Here is a 24,193-nt window from a genome sequence, read left to right as displayed (position 1 = left end):
CATTTAATTTGATAGAAATTAAATGTGTGAAGTAGGTACAATTAACTCCATTTACACAAGGGGAAATTGAGGTCCCGAGAAGTTATGTAACTTGCCCAAGGTCACAGACTCAAATTCAGCCTTGCCTGACTGTGAAAGCCCTCATGCTTAACCAACATGGCCTTGAGGTCCTTGAAGAGAAACCAGAGTGAGGGAACCCCTCAGGATCCTCTGTCTCCTCTAGGACTGTCCTAATATCCAGGAAGAGGACAGAGAGGGGTGCTGAAATGCTAGCGGGATATTTAGAGGCAAAGATGTTCATGTCCTGCTAAACCAGAGTTCAGCCACCAGAGGGCAGCATAGCCACAAATTCATGGGAATTTGGAGAGGGGAGGAAATGAGGTCCTCCTCACCTTTCTTCCCCCATCAGCAGGGCTATTCTTATTAACTTAGGCTCCTGCCTATCAGTACCCACGTGCTCTCAAAAATATCTCTCCTAGGAGGCCAAGCCCGCTCCACACTCCAATCTGTGACTTCTTGATAATTCTGTAACTTGGGAGCTTCTTCCCAGAACCCATAAATGAAGAGGGACTGACAGGCAGGGTGAGACCTGACGAGGCAAAGAGACACGCAGTATTTCCAAGGGTGACAGCTGTGGCATAACAAAGCACTGGGAATTCTCCAGGAAGGAAATCCCATACTCGCCCTCTCGGGGGATGGGTGGGAATGGCATCAGCCGAACTCCAGGGGCCAAATCTGAGATTTCTTATACGATTATGAGGAGGAAATGAGGAGGGGAAGTGGGCTGTGAGTACTGGGCTAGTATCATGGGTGTGTCTGTATAGTGCCTGTACCTCTGAGTCTCAGAGAGTGACAAGGTCTCTCCCGAGGATGCACAAAACAAGATGAGAATTCCTTGGGCTCAGCAATGCTGCAGATGTAACCCAGCACCAGCCTCTCTGTCCCTGAACTGTAATTCTCAGGCTCTGGTCTGTTTCCCCTTCCCAATCTCCCAGCCCCTCCAGAGCCTGTCTGCCTCCCATCTTGAGACTTGAGTGATGCAAAGGGGCAAGAGGGGAAGGGGAAGTCCTGAGTCCTAGCCTCGTCTGTGTCAGTGGAGATGGAAAGGAGGCCCTGGGAAGGGAACAGAGCAGCTGGGGGCACAGAAGGGGGAGGGGGCTCAGGAGAGGCAGCTGGCAGGCGGGAAGCTGATCTGGGGGTCTCAAGTTTCTTGACATCAATTAGAGCAGCCGGCCTGGGCTCATTAGTAGCCCAGGGTGCAGGGCTCATCAATAATGAATTCATCCCACACATTGTCCCCCTCCAGCTGCCTGCAAGGTCACCCCGCCCTCCAGCCAGCTGCCTCCCCTTGGTGAGCTAAGGAACCCCTCTTCTAAGACCTCCCTAACTCAGGGTCCCTGGGGGTAGAGTGGGAGGATGGACGAGGATGAGGGCAAAGGGGTCTCTATCACTGATCAGCCACGCCTGATGCTGACTCTGGTTTGTTCTCTGAGTCCACCCAGGAGAAAGAATGGGAAGAGGCAAGGGGGGGGTAGATAACAAGGTCTGGGAGAAGCAGGCTTTGTGATACTAGGCTCGAACAGCATGGTGGTAGGTCGGTTCTGGAGCAAGAGGACCTCCTCTGATGGGCTCGGAGACCCTACCTTCTCCCCCCAAGGCCAGATTTGGGCAGCAAGGCCAGAGTCCCCTGAGATCTCTGGGTCTCTGGATCAGAACAATGCCAAGGCATTAGCACCCCCAGAATTCACTTGCCCTTGAGCTGGAGCATCTTGGCAGGTGCAGACACAGATCTTTTTTTCAAACCAGATCAGTGGAGTGAGGACAAGAGACTGCTGAGGCCCAGAAACAGGAACTTGAACTTCCTGTACCTTAATTAGCCGTATGGTCCTAAATTCCCTGCAGAACCCAGGAATGCCAGTCTTCAGTCCCCTTGCTCTTTCCTAGACTGTTCCAAGACTCCAGTCCCCCTGCCCTTCTACCGACCCCTTCCTCCCTGCCCCCACTGTCCCTAAATCCCAAGTGTTCTAGTCCCTACTCACACCTCCTTTCCCTCTGGCTGGGGTTGGCCTGAAGCTGGCTGCCTGGCATTCTGGGAAATCCTCCTGCTGCCCTCCCTCTTGGGGCAGGTACAGACAGGTCCAGGCTGCAGCAGCTGCATCTTCCCCAGGCACCTCGTAGACTCCCAGACTCCAGCCTCATGCTGCGGTCCCAGTTGCTTGCCTTGGAATACATCCTGTTGGTCCTTAGAATACATCCGGTGTCCTGTACTCCGCCTCTCCCCTGACGTTCTCCCCGGCCCATACATTCTGTCCTATCCTCCATCCTCCCCTCCACCTCATCAAAGACCCCCTACCAGGCCTCTTCAGTCCAAGTTCACCTTAAAGGGGAATGCCCTGGATAGATGCTCCCATCCCCACCAATCCAGGTCATCTCTACAAGACTGAGCCTCAGTTCTTGATCTTCTGTCATCTCTGGTTGCCCTAATGATCTCAGTTGCAAGCTTCTATTTCCACCTCTTTGGGTCCACTGATTGCAATCCCTTCCCTCAGACCTTCCCTAAGGACCTAGGCATTCGGACCCCAGCCAGAGATCAACCCGGGGTCCATCTTCAACCCCACGTTTCACCTCTGAGACCCAGCCCCCAGGCATCCTGCTCCAGAGCCAGGGAAACAAACTAGTACCTAAACGTTCTCTGCCCCACCCTCTGCTCCTGCCCAGCCCATCACTCTGGAGAGGACTCAGGTGTCCCATCCAGCCAGGCCCCATCCCTCGCCAGAGTACTTAGGCATTCCCCACCCCATATCAGCCTGTGACCAGACTTCCCGCCCTCAGACTCAGCCCTTCCAGGGATCCCAGGCATCTTAGTTTCCAGCTTCCTGTATCAACACACACCGTCCTCTAGGTGTCTTGTTCCCCCAGCCCTGGCTGCAGTGACACCGTAAATCCAGAAGACCCAGGGCAGCAAGTAGAAGAGAAAGCGGGAGGAAACAAGGAGCCGCCAGGACGCCCTCTCCTGGAGCCCTGGGTGCCCGGGTCCCCCCTCCTCCCGTCTTCACCTGCTGCGGGCTCCGCCCCCGCTCCGCCTCGGCCGGCCTCTGCTCCTCCCCCGACTCCACCCCCGTACCCCCAGCCCGGCCAGAACGGCCCCCGGGACAGAGCGACGCGGAACCGCGGACGCCTGGGTCCCCAGCATGATCCTCGGTGAGTGGGCTCTGCGGCTCCGCGGCTCCAGGCTCCTGGGTCCCTCTCAGTAGGTCACCCCCCAACCCCCCGCACCGCGGTGACTGCGGCCGCCCGTCAGCCACCGGTTCCCCCTCCCCCTTCATCTGGCTCCACATCTGGGGCCCCCTCTTTCCCTCTTCCCCAAACTGCCGCTTCTTCTCCCGGTGATCCAGGGAGTGGTAAAGGGGGAGACAGAGCCGAGTGAGACCCCCGCCCCGTAATGAGAACATTGCGTATTCATGAGGCTCATGAATATTATATGACAGTCTACGAGAGGCTGGGGGAGGGGCTGGTCCTGGCCTGGCGGAGTTGAGCGAAAGGTTCTGACCCGTCCCCCCCTCCCCCCCCCGCCCCGCCCCGGGGCCTTCCCCCACCCTTAGCTCCAACACTCCGACATCCTTCTGGGCCCAGGATAAGAGGGAAAGGAGGAAGTGGGGGGCGGGCGGGGGGAGAAGATGGTGGGTGTAGCTTCGAGGTGTGTGGTGGGAGGTGGGAACCTGAGGGCTGAAGATAAGGGGTCTGGGGAGAAAAAGGGGTGGGAAACTGTCCATCCCAGGGCCCCTGCGGCTCGGATCCTGTCTCCGCAGCCATCCTGCCCCAACACGCCGGGACCTGCCCCTCTGTCTCCCTGCTCTGGCTGCCTGGGCCCTTCCTTCCCGGCTGCCTTCTTCTTCCTTCCTCCCCCACCCCACCCCCACCCCTGCCTTGGGCCGGGGGCACCAGCAGAGGAAGGGGCCCCGGGGAGTACAAGGATGGCAGAGGGAGACTCCCGCGGGGCTCTGACATCCCTTCAGCCACAGCCACCCCAGCCTCATGACCTACATGGGAAGGGAGCCCCGGGAGGGGGAGGAAAGGACTGCTCATCCGTCGGGCTCCAGGCCCCTGCCTCCACGATAGTCCACAGGCCTGCTCTGTCCTCTGACCTCTGACCTCTGCCCTCTGTCCTGGCTAGGCCGGTTCCTGGGCCCTGTTTGTGGTGGGAGACCCCCCCACCAGGCCCAGACACCTGTGGTCTCCCTGCCCCCCACCGGGGACACCTGGCTGCATGCTGGCACCCCAGGGCTCGCCTGGCTCCCACCTCAGCCCTCTGCTGGGGCCCCCTTGACTCTTGCTTTTCTTCTTTCCTTTGACCCCTATTGACTCCCACTAGGTGGCTCTCTCCCCTTCTGCCCTCCTTCCTCCACCTCTTTCTCGCCCCCCCACTCCTGTAGCTCCTTGCTCCCACCACTCTACATCTGCCCCTCTCCACCTGGCACCCCATCAAATCCATTAAATGAATGAGCCAACAGAGGCACGAATGACTGGTTGCCTGCCTTCTTCCCAAGGGTGTCTCTAGCTGGAAAGAGACTCCAGGCCCATCTATGAAGACTGTCCCGACCCTGGCGTGACCCCCACCAGCACACTTGGACTCAGGTTCCCAGAGCACAGGCTCCACATTCCTCCAACCTGTGCAATCCCTGCACCCTGGCCCCAGCCTGGGCACGGGCCCCAGAGGCAACATCATGCTTGTCCAGGACAGGCCAGTTTGAGCCGTGCTTCTCCTGGTCAGTAGGCCTTGGAGAGGACCTCGGGAACCTGCTCGAACCAGCCCAAGATCCCACCACAGGAGGAATGCCAGGGGCCACCAACTGGATGCCCACCACACCTCCCTGAGGACACTGCGATTAACTCCCTCCTTGTGCCCAGCCCACAGAGGGGTGGGAAGCCTGGCGGGCCACATACTTTAACCCTCTTTGACGAAGGAAGGTGAGAGGGAGGCAGCTGCCGGCCAGGCCTGAGGCCCATTCTAAGGTTTTCAGGTTCTGAACGCTGAGGTCCACTGAATCTGTGTGCAGGTGCTCTGCCCGGCAGGCGAGGCCCAGCCTGCCTGCTCAAGAGCTAGACTGTGGGCCCAGGTTTAAGGTGGTGGCTCTGGGCTCAGGTTCACCATTCTGAACTTTGCTTACCCTCCTCTCCAACTGGGCCCTTGGTGTGGTATGTGGGGCGGGGGCATTGAGGGAGGCTTTTCCCATCAGGCCGAGGAAAATTACCCAGGGGTCTTCCTTCTGCCTTTCCTGGCCACCTCCCCCCTTTAGGCCCTGCCCCCGCCCACATCTCCCCCGGGGTTATTAGGGATGATGTTTTGAGTAGTTGTTCATAATCATCCCCTTGTTGCTTTCATCTTTGACTTCAAAGCCTTTCCAGCACTCAGCCGGCCTCCTGCCAAGAAGGGGGAAATTGCAGCAGAAGGGGACAAATACCTCAAATACCTGAGACTTGGTCAAGAAGGCAAGATCTAGGGGTTCCAGGCTCTCCCCTTAATCCCCAAGTTTTAGGCATTTCTGGGGTTAGAAGAGGCCAAAAGGCCTAAAGTGAAAAGGGGATGGATTAGAGATGAGATTCCAGTCGAGACGCAAATCTCATTTCTCCTTTGGCCCCAGAGCGTAATTCCCGTTTTAACCCAGTGCTGACCCCATGTTTTTCACCACCTTGGGCCCTAACGCTACGTGCAACCTTATCCCCAATACCTCTCTGAGATCTGAATCTCATTGCGGCCCAATCTCCAGACAAACGCTAACCTGCAGCCTTACCCTCACATCCTTCCTGGCTCCTGTTCCTACCCGCACGCTGCTGCTCCCAGAGCCAGCTCACTGGCAGACACTCCCATTCTTTGCCACAGGGGCTTCAGGCCCTAGGCCCGACCAGAGACAGCCAAGGGACTGGGACTCCCACCTGGCCAGAATTTCTGGGGAAGAGAGGAAGGAAAAGACCAGCTCTGAGTGGGATGGAAGGAGTAAGGAGTCAGACCTGGCTTGGTTGTGGCCTGGTGCTGGGGGGATACTGGAGCAGGATCAAAGTGCCTAGGTCCAGGTGGGGTGCAGAAATGGACAGATGGCCATCCATCCAAGGGACTGAGACTTCACCCCCCCCCAAAGTGGTTGGGAACTGTCTTTAATAAAGCATTTGGCAGCTCCCCACGGAGCTGGGTGGGGCTCTATCTGCTGGAGCTAATGAGCTTCCCTCTGGAGCGGCCTGTCCCAGCCAGGCCTCAGCTCCTCCCTGCCATGCCTGACATGGTGTGCAGACCCACACACGTGTGTGCGTGCACGCGCGCGCGCGCGCGCGCGCGCACACACACACACACACACACACACACTCCAGTTTGCTCTCCACCTCCTCCTCCAAACCCACCTGAAGCCCTCACCTAACCAGCCATATGAAGCCCTGGATTTCCTCCTTCACAGCACTTATTATATTCCTGCCTTTTTCCCCCTCCATCCCTAGGAAAGTGTGGTGCCTGAAAGCCCTGTCTGGAGCCAGCCAGACAGGTTCAAATCCCTCACTAGCTGTGTGACTTTGCTCAATTAACTCCCCCTCTCTGAGCTGACAGTCATCTATAAGATGAGGATTCGTTCATTTAGCAAACATTTATTGAGCTTTCTTTGTGGCAGGCCAGCACTTTACATGGATTTGTTCAATCCTTTCAACAACTCCACAACGCAGGTACCATTGCTCTCATTTGACAAAGGAGAAATGAGACAGAGAGGCTTCGGAAACGAGCTAGTCACCCAGCTAGTGAGCAGTAGAGCTGTCCGCAGGGGGGCATATATGTAAAGCGCCTGGCATACATATTATTCTCAGGATGGCCGAGAGGGGACTGAGGCGTGGGCTACCTGACACCAAGGGCCCAGTTTCTCCCCACGTGGTCCGTAAGTTGCCATCTGCCCCCTCCCACCTCTGATCTCAGTGGAGTGGACCCAGGAATCTGGGAAAGAGACACATGAATCTCCAGTTGCCCACTTTGCTTCCCTGCCTCACTGCATCCTTCCTTCCTTCCTCCCAGTTCCCCTTCCCTCCCCCGACCCCAGGGCTCCTGTCAGTGGAAAAGATGAGTTGCTGGCTAGAGGGAACTGACTGGCTGCTACCTGTTTTCCTCCAACCCCAGGAAGTACATGGAACTTGTTCTCCCCTTCCTCTCCTTGGACAAGATGGAAGCCTTTCTCAGATCTCTGCTGAATTCAGGGTTAAATGGGAGCCCTTTGGGGTTGCGTAGCAGAGAAAGGGGGTGGCAGATCTCGATGGAAATCCCGGCTCTGATACTTACAGGCTGTGTAACGTCAGCCGAGTCTTTATCAGTTCTCTGAACCTCAGTTTCTTCAAGTGTCAGATGGTTAAAAACTAGTATCAGCTATGCCATAGAACAGTCACCTCAGAGATTAAATGTGCTACTACTCAGAGTGCTTTACCTGAAAACATTCTTTTCTTCTGTTGCCTTTTGTGGAACTCACCTCTCTCCTCTGAGGTGGTTGTTTGAGGGGTGGGGGACTGGAGAGTTCAGAGCCAGGAAAGGGTCAAGGAGCTGAGCTGCCTCCCTCTCTGGGGCCGGAGCAAGTACCAGCCCCGGACCAGCTGCCTGGGGTGGGTGCTGGGTGCCTGGGACTCTGGGAGTGCTCAGGTTTCTCTCACCATTCCTGATGCCGCCTGGGGCTCGTTAAGGCTGCCCTGGCCTTGTGTGCCAGACAGGAGGAGGCGGGCACAGAGGGGAGAAGCCATGGGCGGACAGAGGGGAAGGGGAGATGGTCGCCCTGCCCCGTCAGTCTGTCGGTCCCTCTGTCTCCTCTCTCCCTCTCTCGTTCTCTCTGTTCTCTGTCCTCTGGTCTTTCTGCCCTCGTCTCTAGCTCTGTGCCCAGCTTCTCAGCGGTGTCTCTGTTTCTCTCTCATTTCACTCTCTTCATCTCTCCACTGTCCCCCTGTCCCCTTCTCTCTCAGTGTCTATGTCCCTTTTCTCAGTCGCCTATTCCTGCTTCTGTCAGTCTTTCCCATTCTATCTCACTCACTTTTGTCTGACTGTCTCTCTCTCTCCTCTCCCCCTACCCCATCTCAACCCCGAGGTGGCAGAGGAGGGAACGGACATGACATACAGACCCCCAGCTGTCCAAGGGCCAAAGCCAAGCATCCTGCCCTTCTCCTTCAACCCTTAGATGTCTGCAGCCCAAGCTCCCAGCAGCCTTGACCCCTCTCTGCCTCAGGCACCCTAGCTGCCCAGTCGGAGCAGTGGGTGGAAAAGACAGACCCCTCCAGACCTTCCTGGACCAGCTCCCTGCCCCCAGCTGTGCCTGAGCCCTCCCCACCCCCACCCTCTCGCATCCGATTCCCCTAATCCCTGCTCCCCCGCCCTCCCCTCTGCCCCACTTTTCCAGGACTCTGATTGGCTGATTCTACTGACTGGACTGGGGGGGAGGCTGGCAAGGGAGGGGGCAGGGGGCAGAACCAAGGGAAGGGGACGCTGTCAGGCCCAGGCCCCTGGGGGGCCAGGGCCAGGCCACTGCCTGGGGGCAGCAGGCACCAGACACTGAAGGTATGAAAAGGGGCCGTCCCTGGAGGGAGTAGGAAAGGATCCCAGGGGGACCCTCTGCCCCAGTAAGGTCATGGGAGGACGGGGCTAAGCTTGCAGCCTCCTGGGTTTGCCTTTGTTCCTGGGGACCCCTGTTGCTGGCAGGGGGTTGCCAGAGCCATGAAGGGCAGCCAGAGTTCCCTGACTGGTTGACAGAGAAGTCGCAGAAGGGAGCTGGGCCAGCAGAAGCCCAGAGGGGCCAGCCGTGTGGAGCCTGGCAGGGCTCCTCCCATGGCTCTGGGGCAGGAGGAGAAGCTTTCAGGGACGGTAGTGGAGTTTCAGTTCCCCTTGGGGTCAGACCCAGGCATTCCCCTCCCAGGGACTGGTCGCAGTTCCTCCCGCAGAGCCTGAGCTGAACATTCCCGCGGCTGACAGAGGAACCTGGGGAGGACAGGAAGGTGGGGAGAAGGGGCTCTGAGAATGACCACAGGCAGTCCACCTCCCAGATCGAATGCCACTTTCCTACCCCGAGACATCGACAGTTAATTAAGAATTACGACTGGGACAAAATCATAACTTTGGGGAGCCTGAAAGATCCAGCAGCCCTCCTCCAAATACAGGCCTCAATATTCCTCTCTAAGCAGTGGGATGAATCACTCACCTGACAGTTCTCCCTGGGTCAAGACTTAGCCTTTGGGATTCCCTGGGGGAAAGCAAAACCAGAAGAAGGGAGTAGCCAGGGGCATGGGACACCTTGTGGTCCAGCAGGCGGCCTGCAGAGAAGGCCTGTGATTTTCCTGGGTCTGTAAAATGCCTAAAGGTCTTGGGGGAGGGAGGCTGGAGAAGGGGGAAGTGAAAATCACCCAGAAGGGAAGAACAACAGGTCTGCGCCCTCCCCCAGGCCCACAGGGCACCGTGCTCCATTGCTCCGGAGCCAACCAGCAGGGGAAGTGTGTGTGATGGGGGTCACACTTCTGAGTGTGGGCCCCCAGCTGGGAAGTGGGACTGCCAGGCTTGGGTTGGGCTCCCGAGCTTCAGCCTTCCTGCCCCACATAATGTTTTCTCTGGTCTTTAGGCAGCTTGAGCCGGGCAGGGCCCCTCCCTCTGCTACGGCAGCCCCCCATCATGCAGCCCCCACTGGACCTCAAGCAGATCCTGCCCTTCCCACTGGAGCCGGCACCCACCCTGGGCCTCTTTAGCAACTACAGCACTGTGAGTAGCAGCCTGCCTGCCTTCCCCACCCTTCTGCCACCCCAGCTGCTTCCCTCCCTGCCCTCTTCTCCTCTTGTATCTAATTCCTTATGTCTTCTTAGGGCCCCATCTCCTTTACTTCTAGTCAGTTACAAGTGTCGTTGGCTCTCTGGTATACTAGTGACAACAATAACAACTAATATTCGCTGAAATCCGGCTATGGGCCAGACACTGTGCTAGTGTCAGGACGCCATCGAGAGAAGGACGCCATCGAGAGAAGTCACAAGACCTAGACTGGGGGTAGTGAGTACAAGGAGGTGGAAAGAGGGACTCTTCAAGGGCACAAGCAGCCTGTTTGTAAGCTCCAGCTCTCTGGAGCCCACCGTTGGGTGGGTAGGGTAGGGTCAGTGGGGTAGGGCTTGGAGGGCTGGCAAAGTCGTCTCGATTTAATCACTATGAAATAGGGAGGCATTATCCATCCTTGAGCAGGAGAGTGAGTGGGAAGGGGCAGTGTTTGAGGCAGGTGAGTGGGGCAGCTGGATGGAAGGGAGCAGAGACTGGAGGATGGTGGCCAGTTAGGAGGCTGTCCCAGCAATAAGGGCCTGCAGGGGAACCTGGAGAGCCAGACCGGGCCCGTGGCATCGGCAGAGTGCGTGAAGGAAGGGGGGTGGGTGAGGTTTTTCCAAGGAAATCTTGACAGGCCACGGTGACCAACCAGGGTTTGGGGGTGGGGGAGAGAAGGTGAGTCAAGGATGACTCCAGGGTTCAGGCCTCTGTGACCGGGAGAAAGAAATCACCTTGCCAGGGGCAGGGAGTTAGAGGAGGAGGCTGGCCTGGGGTGAGGCTGCTGAACGCCCTTTAGGACATGGCGAGTTGGTGGACCAGTGGGACGTTGAGCCAAAAATGTCCAGCAGACAGTTGGACTCTGGGTCCTGGAGAGTGGGCTGGAGCTAAAGGTTTGGGGGAAGTCAGCTTTATTCAATTCAAGTAACCCACCATCAAACCATATTCAGTTACAAACACGTACTGAGCATCAACTATGCACCAGGCACTGCAGTAGATGTGTTTTTGTGTGTGCGTGTGGTTTTTGTTTGTTTGCCTACACTGTGTGACTTGTGGGATCTTAGTTCCCCAACCAGGAAATTGAACCTAGGCCCTCAGCAGTGAAAATGTGGAGTCCTAATCACTGGACTGCCAGGGAATTCCCTGCAGTAGATGTTTCTATACTTGATCTCATTTAATCCTCACCACAACCCAACAAAGTAGACATTATTATTCCAGTTTGACATACTGGAAGACAGAAACTAAAGCCCAGAAGGGTTTAGGAATTTATCTAAGTTGACGCAGTATGTGCCTAAGGTATGATTTGAACCCAGAGCATCTGACTCCAAATACAGTTCTCTTTATACCTGCTGCTTCCTCCAAACTCCTCCCAGAGAATCCAAACCAACATTTGCAATGCGCTTTGAGGTTTACAAAGCATTTTTCATATGTCAGTTTTTATAGCAACTCTATGGGGTAGCTGTCGTTTTATCCTCATTTTACAGATGAGAAAATTGAGTAATGACGATCAGGAAGGCGCTGTCCTAGATAAAATGGAGACATGAGGGTAAATATGACATGCTCCCATGCTGAAGGCGCTATATTCAGGAAAGAAGTACAGATGTGTATGCAGTGATCTACAATGCAAAACAGAGGAAGGGTTATAAATATTGTGACAGAGACACTAACAAAAATTCAACTGAACAAAAAAAATTTTGAGCACCTACTATGTGCAAGGCACTGGTATCAGGGACACAGGACTCAGTCTGTGCTTGGAGAGCTCATGGTGTAGTAGGAAAGACAGCAAGTTAGCATTTACCCTATAGTGTGAGAAGAGCTGTGCTGGAGGCAGGTAGCTTGTAGGGGAGCCCAAGGGGGTGTCAGGAAAGACTTGTTGGATGTGGTGAGGGACCAACCAGAGCTGAGCAGGAAAAAAAAAAGAAACAGCAGAGGAAAAAGGGATTGAAGCTGGAGCAGATGACGTTGTGATTTGGGCTTTGAAGAACTATTAGTAGGATTTTAAAAGGGATTTCAGAGAACACTCCAGACTGAAACAAGGGCTAAAAAAGAGCACTTGAGAAACTGCAGTTGACTGGGTGTGACTGGAGCAGAAGGTGCTGGGAATAGTTTCCCCCCTGTCTACATACCTGATTTACACTTAACCTTGGGTATCCTATCTTTGTCCCCATTTTATAGATGAGGAAACACTGACCCAGAGAGGTTAAGTGACTTTCCCAAGATCACAAAGCTACTTAGTTGATTCACGTGGATAATCCCAAGTTTCTGACTCCCCAGGTTCATGGCTCCACGGCCTCTAGTGGGGAGGAGCTATTTAAAGCCATGGGAGTGGATAAGCTTGGAGAGAGTGTGGCCAGGTGTTGAGTGATACCAGCTTTGGCATCAGACTGGCAGGATTTGAATTGATTTTCCAAAAGTACTGGCTGTGTGACTTTAGGCAAATTACTTAACCACTCTGAACCTCAATTTTATCAGCTGTAAAAGAAGACAGTAATAGTACCAACTCGCAAGGTTGTTGTGAGAATCGTATCACATAATCATAATGCCTAGCACCTAGCACAAAGTAAGTTTTCAATCAGTGTAAGCTGCTATGATTATTACGTTATTTCATTGTTTTTATTTACTAGAGGATCAGAGAGAGAAAGGTAGTTTCCAAGGCCCAAGCCTTGGGGAATAAGCAGAATTAGGCAGTAGGAACAGGAGGAGGCAGGCCCCTGCAAAGGAAATGAAGGAGCCACAGAAGGGGGTGGGGACAGAACCAGGTTCCTATAGAGTTGGAGAAGCCAAGGGAGAGAGTGTGGCAGGCTGCATCAATAGTGCCAAATTCTGCGGGGGAAGGAGGACTGCAGAAAAGCTGCAGACATGCCTTGGCAGTGCTGTGCAGCAGTTAAGTACAGGGCTTTGGAGTCAGAACGCCCGGGTTTAAATTCAAATCCCAGCTCAGCCACTTACTAGCTTATGACCTTGGACAAATTATTTAGCCTCTCTCAACCTCAGTTCCCTCATCTATAAAATGAAGATAATAATAGTATTTACTATTATAATAGTGGTTGTAAAGATTAAATTAGATAATCCACGCAAAGAGCTCAGTCCAGACGCTGGCACATCCCAAGGGCTCAGTCAACATTAGGTGGTGAGGATGGTATTATTATTCACGGAAGAGTCTCTCCTTCCCTGCACTAATACTTCCAGATGTCTCCTACTCGGGTAATTCCTACCCCTTAGACCCCTCCCTGAACTATGCGTCCCTCTGCCCTTGGACATCCCTCACTGTCTCCCAAAGACAGCCTCTCTCTACATCCAGGCCCCTGCTTCGCTCATCTCTCGGCCCTAGGTGGAACGGAGGGGATGAGATCCGGAGATGAGAGAGCCGGAATCCCAGGACCTATCCAGAGAGGATAAGGAAGTGTCTGGGGCAGTGGGCTGTTCTGCCCTCCTGTCCCTCGTCCCCCAGTGCTGCCCCCACTCTACCGCCAGAGGGCAGCAAGTGCACGAAGCATAAGCCCTTCGGGAACCTGGTTCTCCAGCAGGTGGCGGGCGATAGGAGGAGGTGGGAAGAGGTTAGGGATGATGTCCCCAGTTTGAGGTCGCTTCTGCCCTGGGCGACCCCAGCTCCACCGTTCAGAGGAGTCACTAAGAGAGCAGTGCCTGACACCTGGGTACCTGGGCTCGGTCTTGCATTCCTAGTAGGGGAAGTGACATGTATAAGGGGCACAGGGGTCGTGTGCAGAGGGAGCAGGGAAAGGGTCGTCTGCGGACTCGAATGAGAAGCTGTCAGCAGAAGAGCGAGGGTGGAAGGGGTGAAAGAAAGGAGAAAGGTCCAAGCTAGAGAAACAGGGTCGGCCATTGGTAGGGATACTGGACCCAGCAAGGGTCCCCATTGGAGGAAGCCCAGTGGAGCATCTGGTCAATGCCCCGTCGCCAGGCCGAGGGGCCCTTCGCCAGGACCAGGTCTTTCTGGAACGAGTGTCTGGACATGGACACCCCGTCCTCTCTTCTTTTCGCCCTAGCGCCCCTTCAAGCCTCCCGAGCTCCCTATCCCCGCCCCCGTCCTCGGCCCCGCCTCTGGGGCGGGCTCCGGGCCGGGCCGGCGCCGCCTCCCCTTCTCCGGGCCGGCCCGGCCGCACAGCCCCAAGCCACCCGGGCAACGAGCGCCGCGTCCCCGGCCTGCCCGGCCCGGCCAGGCTCGGCCTCCCCTCCCGGGTCCGCCACCCCGGGCCATGGAGCCGCGTCCCCCGGGGTCCCGCAGGGTAAGCCACCCGGCCCCTCCTCTCTCCCTGGCTCCCGCCGCTGCCGCAGCGCCCCCCCACCCCATCCCCGCCCGCCCCTGCCCGGCTCCCTACCTCTCCCTTCGCCTGGTCCTCGGGTTATCCGGCCCATCCCCCACGACCGGCGCGGCCCCAACCAATCTCCGGATCCCATCTGGCGCCCCCCAGACTGCTGCCACCATACTGGATACCCCGGCCTCTGTTTCTCAGATCCTTGAAGTCCCCCAAATTTTCAGACTTCCCATCAGGTCCTACACCTACCCTCAAATTGCCACGCCGACGGTCCGATCCCTTATGCAGCCCTGACCCCATCTCAGCCTTAGTCCCCTTCCTAGCATCCCTCCCCCACCAGCTTCCACCTGCTCTTTAGACACCCTCTAGCTCCCTCTCTTTCCTGTTTCAATCCTTCCTGTCCCTCAGGTCTTCCCATCCCTGAGATTCCATCCCCCTTCCCTTTTTGCCTTTATTTGGGGCGGGGAGGTGGTGTGGTGGTCAGACAGGGGCAGCGGTGCCATCAGATAAAGGGCAATGGAAGGAAATATAATCATAGCCCCTCCTGGTGTTCCTGATCTGGTTTCCCCCTTCCCTCCCCCTTGCCCTTCCTGATTCATTTTGCCCCAGCTTAGGAGAGCGATTCCCTTTCATGTCTGCTATTGGAGGGCAGGTGGGAGGAGACTGTTTTGTGGACCTTTCCAGACAGTGTCTAGGCCAAAATCCTAGGGAAGGGGCTCTGGAGTGAGAGGGCTCTGGGAGATGCTGGCCTTCACCCCTCCCCAGAGAGCCCTCATCTAGGTCACCAGGGCCTCTTGACCTTGGCCTGGAGCAGCACTTCAGTGGCTCATATTCCACCTGCGCAGGGATTGGGCCCAGGAACCCTCACCTTCAGCCTGGTGTCTCCTCAGTTCCCGGAGGAGAGGGTGGGAAGGACCTACCTGACTGGGTTGCTGCCCTCCTCTCTGTCCACCTCCCACCCCTAGTTGGTGTTTATGGACTTAAGCCTGAGGAGAGGGCTGTGCAAAGGAAAAGGCTCTCACCTGGAGGAAGGACCCAAGCGGGACAGGGACCAATTTGCAGGGGATGGATGTTGGGACAGTCAGCTCACAGGTCATCCTCAGGGCACTGGGTCCTCAGCCACTCTGAGGAGCAGGCTGGGGTCCTGGGGTGGGGCACAGACAGAGCCAGGGACCTCTGCTTTCCCCTCTCCATCCCACTCCTCTCTCCCTACCATTTTCATCGACTTAGGTTTCCTGGCCCAGATTGGGTTTCTGTTTGGGCTGAATTCCATTCCCCACCCAGCATGTGAGGACATCCAGGGGCTATGGAGAACCCTGGGGCAGAGTTGGGGGGGGTCCCTGGTTAGGGAGGACTGTCGCCCGGAGGCTGGGAGCTGAGTGCAACATCTGTCTCCCCTTTCTGATTAAAGCCTGTCTCCAACTCGGTCTGTCTTCCTGCCAGACACATCATACATTCACACCGATAAACACACAGCTGAAGATTGCACAACCTGACCATTCATGGCTTCGGCAGAGCCCCTGACACAGAACTGTTGATACAGAAATGATGTACACACAGCACGTGACACGCCTTCGCACTCCACCCCTGCACAGATTGATCATAGACTGCCTAGACACACACAGACACACCCAGTCTTCCCCTGTTTGGCTTTTCCCTGAAAAGGACCTGGGCTTCCAGGAGGTGAAGAGTAAGCCACTGAGAGGGGCTGCTTCCAGCCAACGGCAGGCCAGGAAATTGACACTGGTCTGTCAGACCGGTTATCTGAACCTGGCTCCTGCCTCTGCCACTGCCAAATGGGATGGCGCATTTCACAGGGATGCTAAAGCCCCTTTCCAGACCACCTTCTTCCCCCTGCTCCGTGTTCCTGTCTCTCACCAGTGTCTCATGGGGAATCATGAAGACCTGGGCGCAGGGAGGGCCTCAGCTGAGGAGCTGGGTACCCCCAGCAACTTTTTTTTCACTTGATCCTTCCACCTAGAAGATAAGGTTTCAGCTCTAATCTGGTTCCATGCTTATGAGAGATCCCAGCCCCCACCCAGTTCTACTCAGCTTCAGCTGCATTCCAGGCTTGCCTCTCCCTGTCCGCCTGGGGGCCAGAAGGGAGGAGGACAGGGCAGGGAGGCAGTTTTCATGCCTCTAGGCCCCTGGCTTTATCCTCATAGCAGAAAGCCTCAGACAGAAACTCCCATCCTCTTCCCGCCTCATGTGAACTCTTGGCAGGAGACTGCAAAGACATCTGCTGACCCAGGGTGGGGGCAGAGGCCGTCCCTGACCCCTCCCAACCCCATAGCCCAGCCCCATAGCCCTGTGACCAAGGGGAGGGAGTTCAGAAGATCCCCAGGCTGCCTCAGGCCAGCCCAGCTTCTTACGTTCTCCGACTTATTCCCGCTGGAGCCACCTACTCTCTCCTGAGTTCTTTTGCTCCCTCTAGAAGCTACTGCTTTAAGAGGTCCAGGGAATGAGTGTGTTAGGGCAACCTGGGGCGCAGAGATGGGAAGCTAGGAACATCTGTCTCCTGGGACCAGAAGCTTGGCTTGGTTGATGGTCTTGCCCCAGAGAGGAGGCCGAAAAAGGCTTCAGCTGAGAGCCCTAGGGTCTGGGATGCTTTGAGACTTCCTGAGTGGGCCTCTGGTGGATCAGCCCAGGAGGAAGGTCAAGGTGACAGAGCTTGATCTTCATGGTATAACGGATGGAGACGAGTCCAGGTTCAAGTCCCAGCTCTGCTATTAAGTCATGCTCTGACCTTGGGCAAACCACTTCTACTTTCTGTCAGATGGGAGCACTGGGCCAGGGGATCTCTCAGGTCCCTTCCAGTGCTATGAAGATTGGGCTGGGAGGGAATCAGGGAGCTGAGGCCCAGAGCCCTCTGGCATGCTGGGGGATTGGGAGGAGGCTCTGGGGGCTTTGGTTCAACCCAGCTGCTGCCAGTGGGGTTGTGATGGACATGAGCTTGTGCTGGGGTTCCTGGCTCACCCCAGCCTGCCTCCACAGATGGACCCTGTGCAGAAGGCTGTACTGTCCCACACTTTTGGGGGACACTTACTCAAGACCAAGCGGCCCATCATTTCCTGTAATGTCTGTCAGATCCGCTTCAATTCTCAGGTAAGAAACCCAGCTGCTCACCCATCCACTGGCTGGGGCAGGGATGACCAGGGGATCTTAGGGGAGGGCAGGGTCTGGGAGCTCTGGGTGAGGGGCAGGGATTAAGGGGATATGAGGGGATACTGCAGGAGAGGCAGGGCTGATGGAAAGCACTCGGGAGGGACAAGAGATGGCTGTATATTTTGACATGAAGTATATAGCCCAGTCCTCTAAGGCTGACCCCTCCCTCCCTTGGGGACTGAGGCATCCCTGGCTCAGAACTTCTTGGAACACAGGTGGCCATCTGTGTCTGGGTGGGAGTGTGGCCTCTGGCCCTCTGGTCTTGGGTACAGGGCTGAGTTACGTCATTGGCTCCCTGCAGAGCCTGTGCCCTCCTTGGCCTCTGCTAAACTCCTCCCCGGCTCACCCATTTCCCTCTAACCTCCTGGCTTCCTCCTCTCTCCACCATCCTCCCTCCAAATTACACACAAGGCCTGGCCCCCACTGCTCTCCCAAGGGAAAGCCTCTCCCATGGGAGAAGCCACCCCAAACTCAGAACCTTGGTGTCTGGCCTCCCAGATTTTCTCCCTCGGAGGCTCCCTTGGGACTTTTGTGTGGGTCTAGAGGGGGCTTTGTGGCGTGCAGGTTCTGAGAAGTTTTGGAGAAAAACAGCAGAGCCTCATTCTGCTGAGTAGGAAAAAGAAAGCATGTTCTGTTTCTCTACCCAGTACACACACACACACACACACACACACACACACACACACACACACACGTGCCACACCATGCCTCCAGGCTCTGCACACCCCTGGCCCACCCCTGGGCTGTCAGTCTTTTCCTGCCTATCCACACCTTTTATTTCTACTTTACGCCTGTCTGGGTGACCTTGTGGTTCCAGGATTGTGTGTTCTTAGCAGGGGGTGCACACAGTGTGGGGTGGCTCCAGGACCAACCCAGATTTAGACCTCCCCTTGACCTCGACCCCAACCCTGGCTCTGCTCACTGCTGGAGGGTGGGAGACTGGAGGGGCCAGGGGCCAATAGTAAACAGCCCTCTCCTCTTTTTGCCCTCCTCTCCCCTCCTCCACCAAGCGCCTCTGTTTTGACAGCTGTCTCTGCTGCTCTCTCTGTCTCCAGAGCTGGGCTTGGGGCCAGGGTCCTCCAGGGTGTCCGCAGAGGCTTCAGGGAAAATGAGACCCAGAGGGGAGTAGTCAGGGTACAGCCCAGGCTGCAGAGCTCCTGGGACTCCCATCGTGAGGGTGGGAGTCCCAGGAGCAGCAAAGGCTGGATCCTGGGGCCAGGGGACACAGGCATAGAAGGCCGGGGGTCGAAGAGGATGCGGACTGGCTAGATTGCTCGGCCCCTCCCATTTAGGGTTTTCCTGTAGTTGTGGGGTCCCCTTCCCTCACCCCTGGACAAGGTGGGAAGCCTGAGTCAGCAGGCAGGCCCTGGGTGTGGTGGTGGGGTAGAGCCTGGGCTAGGTGGGTACCCAGGTTCCCAGCGACTGAGTAACCAGGGTCCTCGACATGGGGCTTTGCCTCTCCCTGCTGTAGGGGAGGTTAAGTGCAGCCTGCTGAGGCCACCCCAGCACCTGAAGGAGCTCCATGGGGAGAATGTTCAGATGAAAGACGATCTCAGATTCCCTTTTCTTCCTCCATCCCTATAGAGCCAGGCTGAGGCACACTACAAGGGTAATCGCCATGCCCGAAGAGTCAAAGGCATCGAGGCTGCCAAGACTCGAGGCAGGGAGCCCAGCGTCCGGGAAACAGGAGATCCAGCTCCCCCAGGCGGCACGCCCCCAAATGGAGAGGGTGTAGCCCCCCGTCCAGGTATGTCTGACTCCCCCCCCCAGCATCCTTCAACTGAACTTGTCTCCTCCATTCTGTCCCCAGTTCCCAGAACTCCCCTCTGCTTTCATCTCTCTCTTCCTCAGCTCCCACCCCAGCCCCACCCAAGGTGAGTCCCAGCCAAACCCAGTGACGCGAAATTTCCATCCTGTCACCCCCACTGCTGCCCCAGCTCCTCTCAGCAGAGTCCCCGCTGTCTGTCCTCCCCACCTCCCAGTGACTCAGACAGGGGCTAGGGTGAGGCTACCTGGCAAACTTCCTCAAGAAAAAGGGAACCACCAAATCCAGGGAGAGACCATTTCATCTTGGGGAGAGGGGCAGGGGAGAGAATCAGGATATCTGAGGGTCTGCCCATGGGGGCTCCCCCCAGGGAGGACTGAGCCCAGGAAACCCAGGCAACTCCCTGGGTGATCTTGGGTAGATCTTTCGACCTCTCTGGGCCAGAGTTTTTTGTCCCTCGGAAATGAGGGAGTGAGACTTGAAGATCTGTGAGGTCTTTTCCGGGTTTACAAAAAGCAACTCTGAGATTCTTTCTCCCTCGTGGCTGGTGGCCATCCTCAACCTTAACTCCCAGCCAAGAAACCCAGCCAAACAACCTTAACTCCCACCCCCATCCTGGGATTACATCAGATGTCAGTCATGGCAACTCCAGAGAGACCTGACGTCCCCATGTCCTCCTTGTCCTTGCCTGTCCTTCCTCCCCTACCCTAAGGAGAATGAAAACCAAGGAGCTGCACCACCAGCTTGGGAAGCAGGCCCCACTCTCACCACACATACACACACAAACACACACCGTCCCTCAGGGATGCACAGATAGGGTGAGTGGGTGAGCTGAGTTCTAACGGTGTTCTGGCTGCTTCTTAGCCTGAACATCTCAGGTTAACTTGGTAATGTCTCTGTCAAAGGGGGATGATGATGGTGGCGGTGTAGCTAGCGTTTTCTGTCTAGCCCTGTTCTAGGTGCTCGATACATATTACCTCACTTAGTTCCTAGGGTATCTCCCTAAGGAGGTAAGGAGACCTGCCCTGCTTTTGAAAGCCAGGAGCTTCTGTCCAGATAGAGATGTGAGTGTGCTGTCTGGATTGGGATGGAGATAAATGATGTCAGGAATGAGGAAGAGAAAAGAAAAGGAAAGATCACAGGATGGACCAGCAAAATGGACACTGGCAGGGCTCAGGAGGTCCCCTCCCACCAGCTCCCCAGCCCCACCCCCGGCCTCCCCCTGACCCGGAAACTGGATCAGCTGCTGGAGCAAGAATGGGAGCGCTAGAGTTTCCCCTGTGCAGAGGCCAGAACCCAGCGCTGAGGCCTGGGGCCTGTGCATCTTTAATCAAGCCATGAATTATAGAGCAGCCCACATCCCTGTTTCTTCCCTCTCTGGTTCTGTTGTTTCTGTTTCCCTTTTGCCATGTCTGTGCCTGTCTCTCCCAACCTCTCCTCACCTCGCTTCTGCCCCTTCCTAGAGTTCTGTGGCATGCCTCCCTGGGGACAGGGCAGGCCTCTTGAGAAGGGGCTGGCCGGGCGGGAAGCCCAGGCTGGCTGGCAGGCCTCGGAGGGGAGGTTCCTTGTTCCATGCCCCTCTCCCCCTCACCAGGCTGGCTGCCAGCTTCACCCTGGCTGAAGGGGAGGCTGGTGGGGCTGGACCCCTCAGCCATTCCCAGCTTATGGAGAATGAGCCAGGCACTGGAGTCTCACACCCAGCCTGCGGCAGCTGGACCACATCTGGCTCTGGTCCAGGGCATGAGAGCACGCATGTTGTCACAGGGTGGGGACTCCTGGGCCCTTGCCCTCCGGGAAACGGGGCTAGGTCTCCTCCACATAAAGAATCTTCTCCGAAAGCCATCTGGGACGATCCCTATGTTTCTCCCCCAGTGACAGTTTCCATGGAAAATGGACTGGGTCCAGCCCCAGGATCCCCAGAGAAACAGCCTGGCTCCCCATCCCCTCCCAGTGTTCCGGAGACTGGTCAGGGTGTGACCAAGGGTGAAGCGGGGACTCCAGCCCCAGCCTCCCTGCCTGGGGGAAGCAAGGAAGAGGAGGAGAAGGCCAAGCGGCTACTCTACTGTGCTCTGTGCAAGGTGGCAGTGAACTCCCTGTCCCAGCTGGAGGCACATAACAAAGGTATGGGCTCCCTCCCCCGCGCCCGCTCCCCTGTCCCCACCCCTCCTGCTCGCTGTGTCCTAACCCTCCTGGCTTCCAGCATCCCTGGACCCTCGAGGACTCACCAGCCTATCCCCCTCCCTAATCATCTCCCTCATTCCTTAGCCCCTGACCGGCTCAGTTCCCTCCCCGCCCCCGCCCCATTTCTGGTAACTGTGACTCTCCCCTGACCCACCTTGTGTCTGGAAGGGTCCCAAGGGCCTTGGAAAGCCCCCACGCTTGATGCCCCCCCCAATATAGTAATTGGAAATGTGGGTATTTGAGGCGTAGTAAGCCTGGAGAATTTTTTTCCACCTCTTACCTCCCGCCCTCTGGGGGCTCCAGGTACTAAGCACAAGACGATTCTGGAGGCCCGAAGTGGACTGGGCCCCATCAAAGCTTACCCTCGGCTGGGGCCTCCCACTCCCGGGGAACCAGAGGCCCCTGCCCAGGACCGAACCTTCCACTGTGAGATCTGCAATGTCAAGGTCAACTCGGAGGTCCAACTGAAACAGGTGGGTCCAAGGCCCTTTCCGAGGACTCTGGAGAGCGCACCTGCTGAGGGAGGAGGGGGGACAGGGAGCTTGGGTGAGACTCTTCTTCAGGCCCGTCCTTTGGTGCCACAGAAGGGGCGGGGCCGGGTGCTGAGGTGCGATCACTCCGCTCCCTGGCGGTTGCTCCTTTCCCCGTGGTTCACAGCCCCCCACCCACTGGTCCCTGCAGCACATTTCCAGCCGGCGGCACCGAGATGGCGTGGCCGGGAAGCCCAACCCCCTACTGAGCCGTCACAAGAAGCCCAGGGGCGCCGGGGAGCTGGCGGTGAGGCCTGGGCGATGGAGAATTCGTCCTAGGGGCGGGGACCGGAGCGGGGAGGAGAGGGGATGCCGGCCGGCCCTGGGAGAGGTGGAGTTTGCGGGGCCACAGAATGACTTTTCCCTCTCCCCGCCCCTCTCCCCCCTGCAGGGCACTCTGACTTTCTCCAAGGAGCTGCCCAAGTCCTTGGCCGGAGGCCTGCTCCCCAGCCCCCTCGCGGTGGCTGCGGTGATGGCAGCGGCAGCAGGCTCCCCGCTGTCTCTGCGCCCGGCTCCCGCCGCACCTCTTCTCCAGGGACCGCCGATCACCCACCCCCTGCTCCACCCGGCCCCCGGGCCCATCCGAACTGCGCACGGACCCATCCTCTTCTCCCCCTACTGACCTGAACCCTGAACCCCCTCCCATTCAAACCCCCCACCTCCAGCCGGGACCCAGGCCTCCGGGCTCCCAGTCCGTCCCTCCTCCCGGCACTCCCTGAATGATCTCTCTCCTTCCCCCCCACCCCGAGGTACGGGGTTCCAGGAAAGGGGAGGGGTAGCGGGGGAGGGGGGCTTCAGAAGGGGGGGAACACCCCAGATCTCAGGGAACCCCGCCCCCTGCCCTTCCCTCTCCCCTAGAAAAGGGGGGGCTGTCTCACCCCCGGGCCCCCTTGGAGACACCCCCTCCCAAAAGCCATGTGCATCCAGCCCTTCCCCCCCAAACCTAGCACAAAACGGGGTTCACAAGCCATGATCGGGGTCCAGGGGGCAGAAATGGATTTTCTTGGCAATAAGCGGACTCTGGGACTCCGGCCCCCTACCCCCAAACTGAAGCGCTTCCGTGAACACCCCCGTCCTCCGCAGGGGGAGGGGAGCAGGCGGGATCCTGGGTCCCTCATAAGCACTTTGGTTTTACCGCCTGCAACCTCACTGTGCCCGCCCCGCATCACGCCCCAGCCCAGGTCTAGCCGGGCCCATGGGCAGCACTTGGTGGCATCTCTGGCACTTGGGTGGGACCAAGTAGATGCCCCTATAGACCCTTCCCTCACCTTCTTCCTTCCCAGTCCGGATTCCATTCTTTTCACCAGCACCCATCGCCCAAGGGGTACCAAGGGGGGCAAGGGGTGTCCAGTCCAAGCCCGCCCCCGCCTCGCCTTCCGCAAAACTGTGAGCAAAAAGCAATAGAAGCCTCGCCCCCGCCCCGCCCCTTTCCGCAGGATTTGCAGAGTCTGTAGCCTACCCCATCCCAGCTCCTAGACCTCATGGCTGTCCCCTCCCACCAGACACCTCCACTGCACAACTCGGGCGGGGTCGTGACCTCCCCACCCCACCTTGTGGTTTCCGTATCGTCAGTCCTTCCAGCACAGACCCGGGAGGGGGACAGGCCCCCACTGGCCTTCCCCTCCCCATCAACTCTTTCTGCTTGACGATGTAGCAACCCCGGCCCCCAGCCCACGTCTTTCCCTTTTCCCCCTCCCTGACAATAAAATCTGGATTCGTTGCCCTCCGTCCCCCAGACTCAGACTCTCTATCTTTGCCCGCTGACTTGGGAGCAATTCCATCAGGAAGTGTATGTGTATGGTGACGGGGCGGGGGGGGGGGGCGGCACAGAAGAAAGAGGGCCAGAAGAAGGAGGGGGACGGGAAAACGGGGCTGGGAGGAGGCAAGATCCGAGGCTTGCGCAAAGTGAGCAGAGCTCCCCATCCCACTCACGCCTACTCCGGCCCAGCTCAAGTGTCAACCTGGCCCTGGGGAATCATTTCGAGTCCAGGTCTCGGATTGCAGCCACGGCTGTTGAGAATTCGCCGCAACTCCACCAGGCGGCGCCAACGACATGGAAAAGGAGACCGCTAGGCTCCAGTGCGTGTCTCTAGATTCTAGGCAGACAGGTCTAGACCCGGTCTCAGACAAAGGAAGAATCCAGGTTTTTGTACCTCTGGTGGGAAACGCACGCCAGCAACACTCAAGGCATGGGAATAAGTAGGGGCAGGGACTTGGGAATCTGAGCTGTAGGCTCTACTCGGCCCCAATGTAAACAGTGACCTTAGGGTTAGTCCTTACCCTCTCGAGACCTCAACTTCCCCATCTGCAAAATAAGCAGGTTTGGGTCTCTTAAAAGTTCATTGAGACTTCATGGATCCATGACTAAAGTGTTGGGACCGTGCCATTTACAGATAAGCTAGAGTGCCTTCTCAACTGGTTCCCTAAATGGTCTATGGGACAAGAGAGCACAACATCGCTCACTGCCTCCCACATGATGCTGGGG

The 24,193-nt window shown here is 57.1% G+C and overlaps 1 protein-coding gene across 11 annotated transcripts; it reads left to right on the top strand.

Moving 5' to 3' along the window:
* Nucleotides 1-2,938: 2,938 nt before the first annotated feature.
* Nucleotides 2,939-23,438, top strand: ZNF385A (zinc finger protein 385A). 11 transcript variants are annotated; one of them, XM_089920826.1, is made up of 9 exons: nucleotides 2,939-3,201; nucleotides 8,184-8,314; nucleotides 9,612-9,748; nucleotides 17,062-17,172; nucleotides 18,817-18,979; nucleotides 20,870-21,118; nucleotides 21,482-21,651; nucleotides 21,836-21,955; nucleotides 22,100-23,438. In XM_089920826.1, exons 3-9 carry the CDS (start codon nucleotides 9,662-9,664, stop codon nucleotides 22,328-22,330), a joined length of 1,131 nt encoding a protein of 376 aa, XP_089776952.1. In that variant the 5' UTR covers nucleotides 2,939-3,201; nucleotides 8,184-8,314; nucleotides 9,612-9,661; the 3' UTR covers nucleotides 22,331-23,438. The 11 variants fall into 11 exon arrangements, with proteins under 11 accessions (XP_089776952.1, XP_089776945.1, XP_089776954.1 ...); XM_089920827.1 differs by lacking the exon at nucleotides 2,939-3,201 and adding an exon at nucleotides 4,776-4,968; XM_089920819.1 differs by lacking the exon at nucleotides 8,184-8,314 and having other exon boundaries at nucleotides 3,108-3,201.
* The last annotated feature ends 755 nt before the right edge of the window (nucleotides 23,439-24,193 follow it).

The sequence above is a fragment of the Delphinapterus leucas genome, chromosome 11 (assembly GCF_059928025.1).
Source record: "Delphinapterus leucas isolate spDelLeu-1000000601 "Yukka" chromosome 11, BTC_Dleu_Yukka2, whole genome shotgun sequence".
Taxonomy (NCBI): Eukaryota; Metazoa; Chordata; class Mammalia; order Artiodactyla; family Monodontidae; genus Delphinapterus; species Delphinapterus leucas.
Note: the sequence above shows the minus strand (reverse complement) of the source record. Positions and strands in the feature narration are given on the sequence as shown.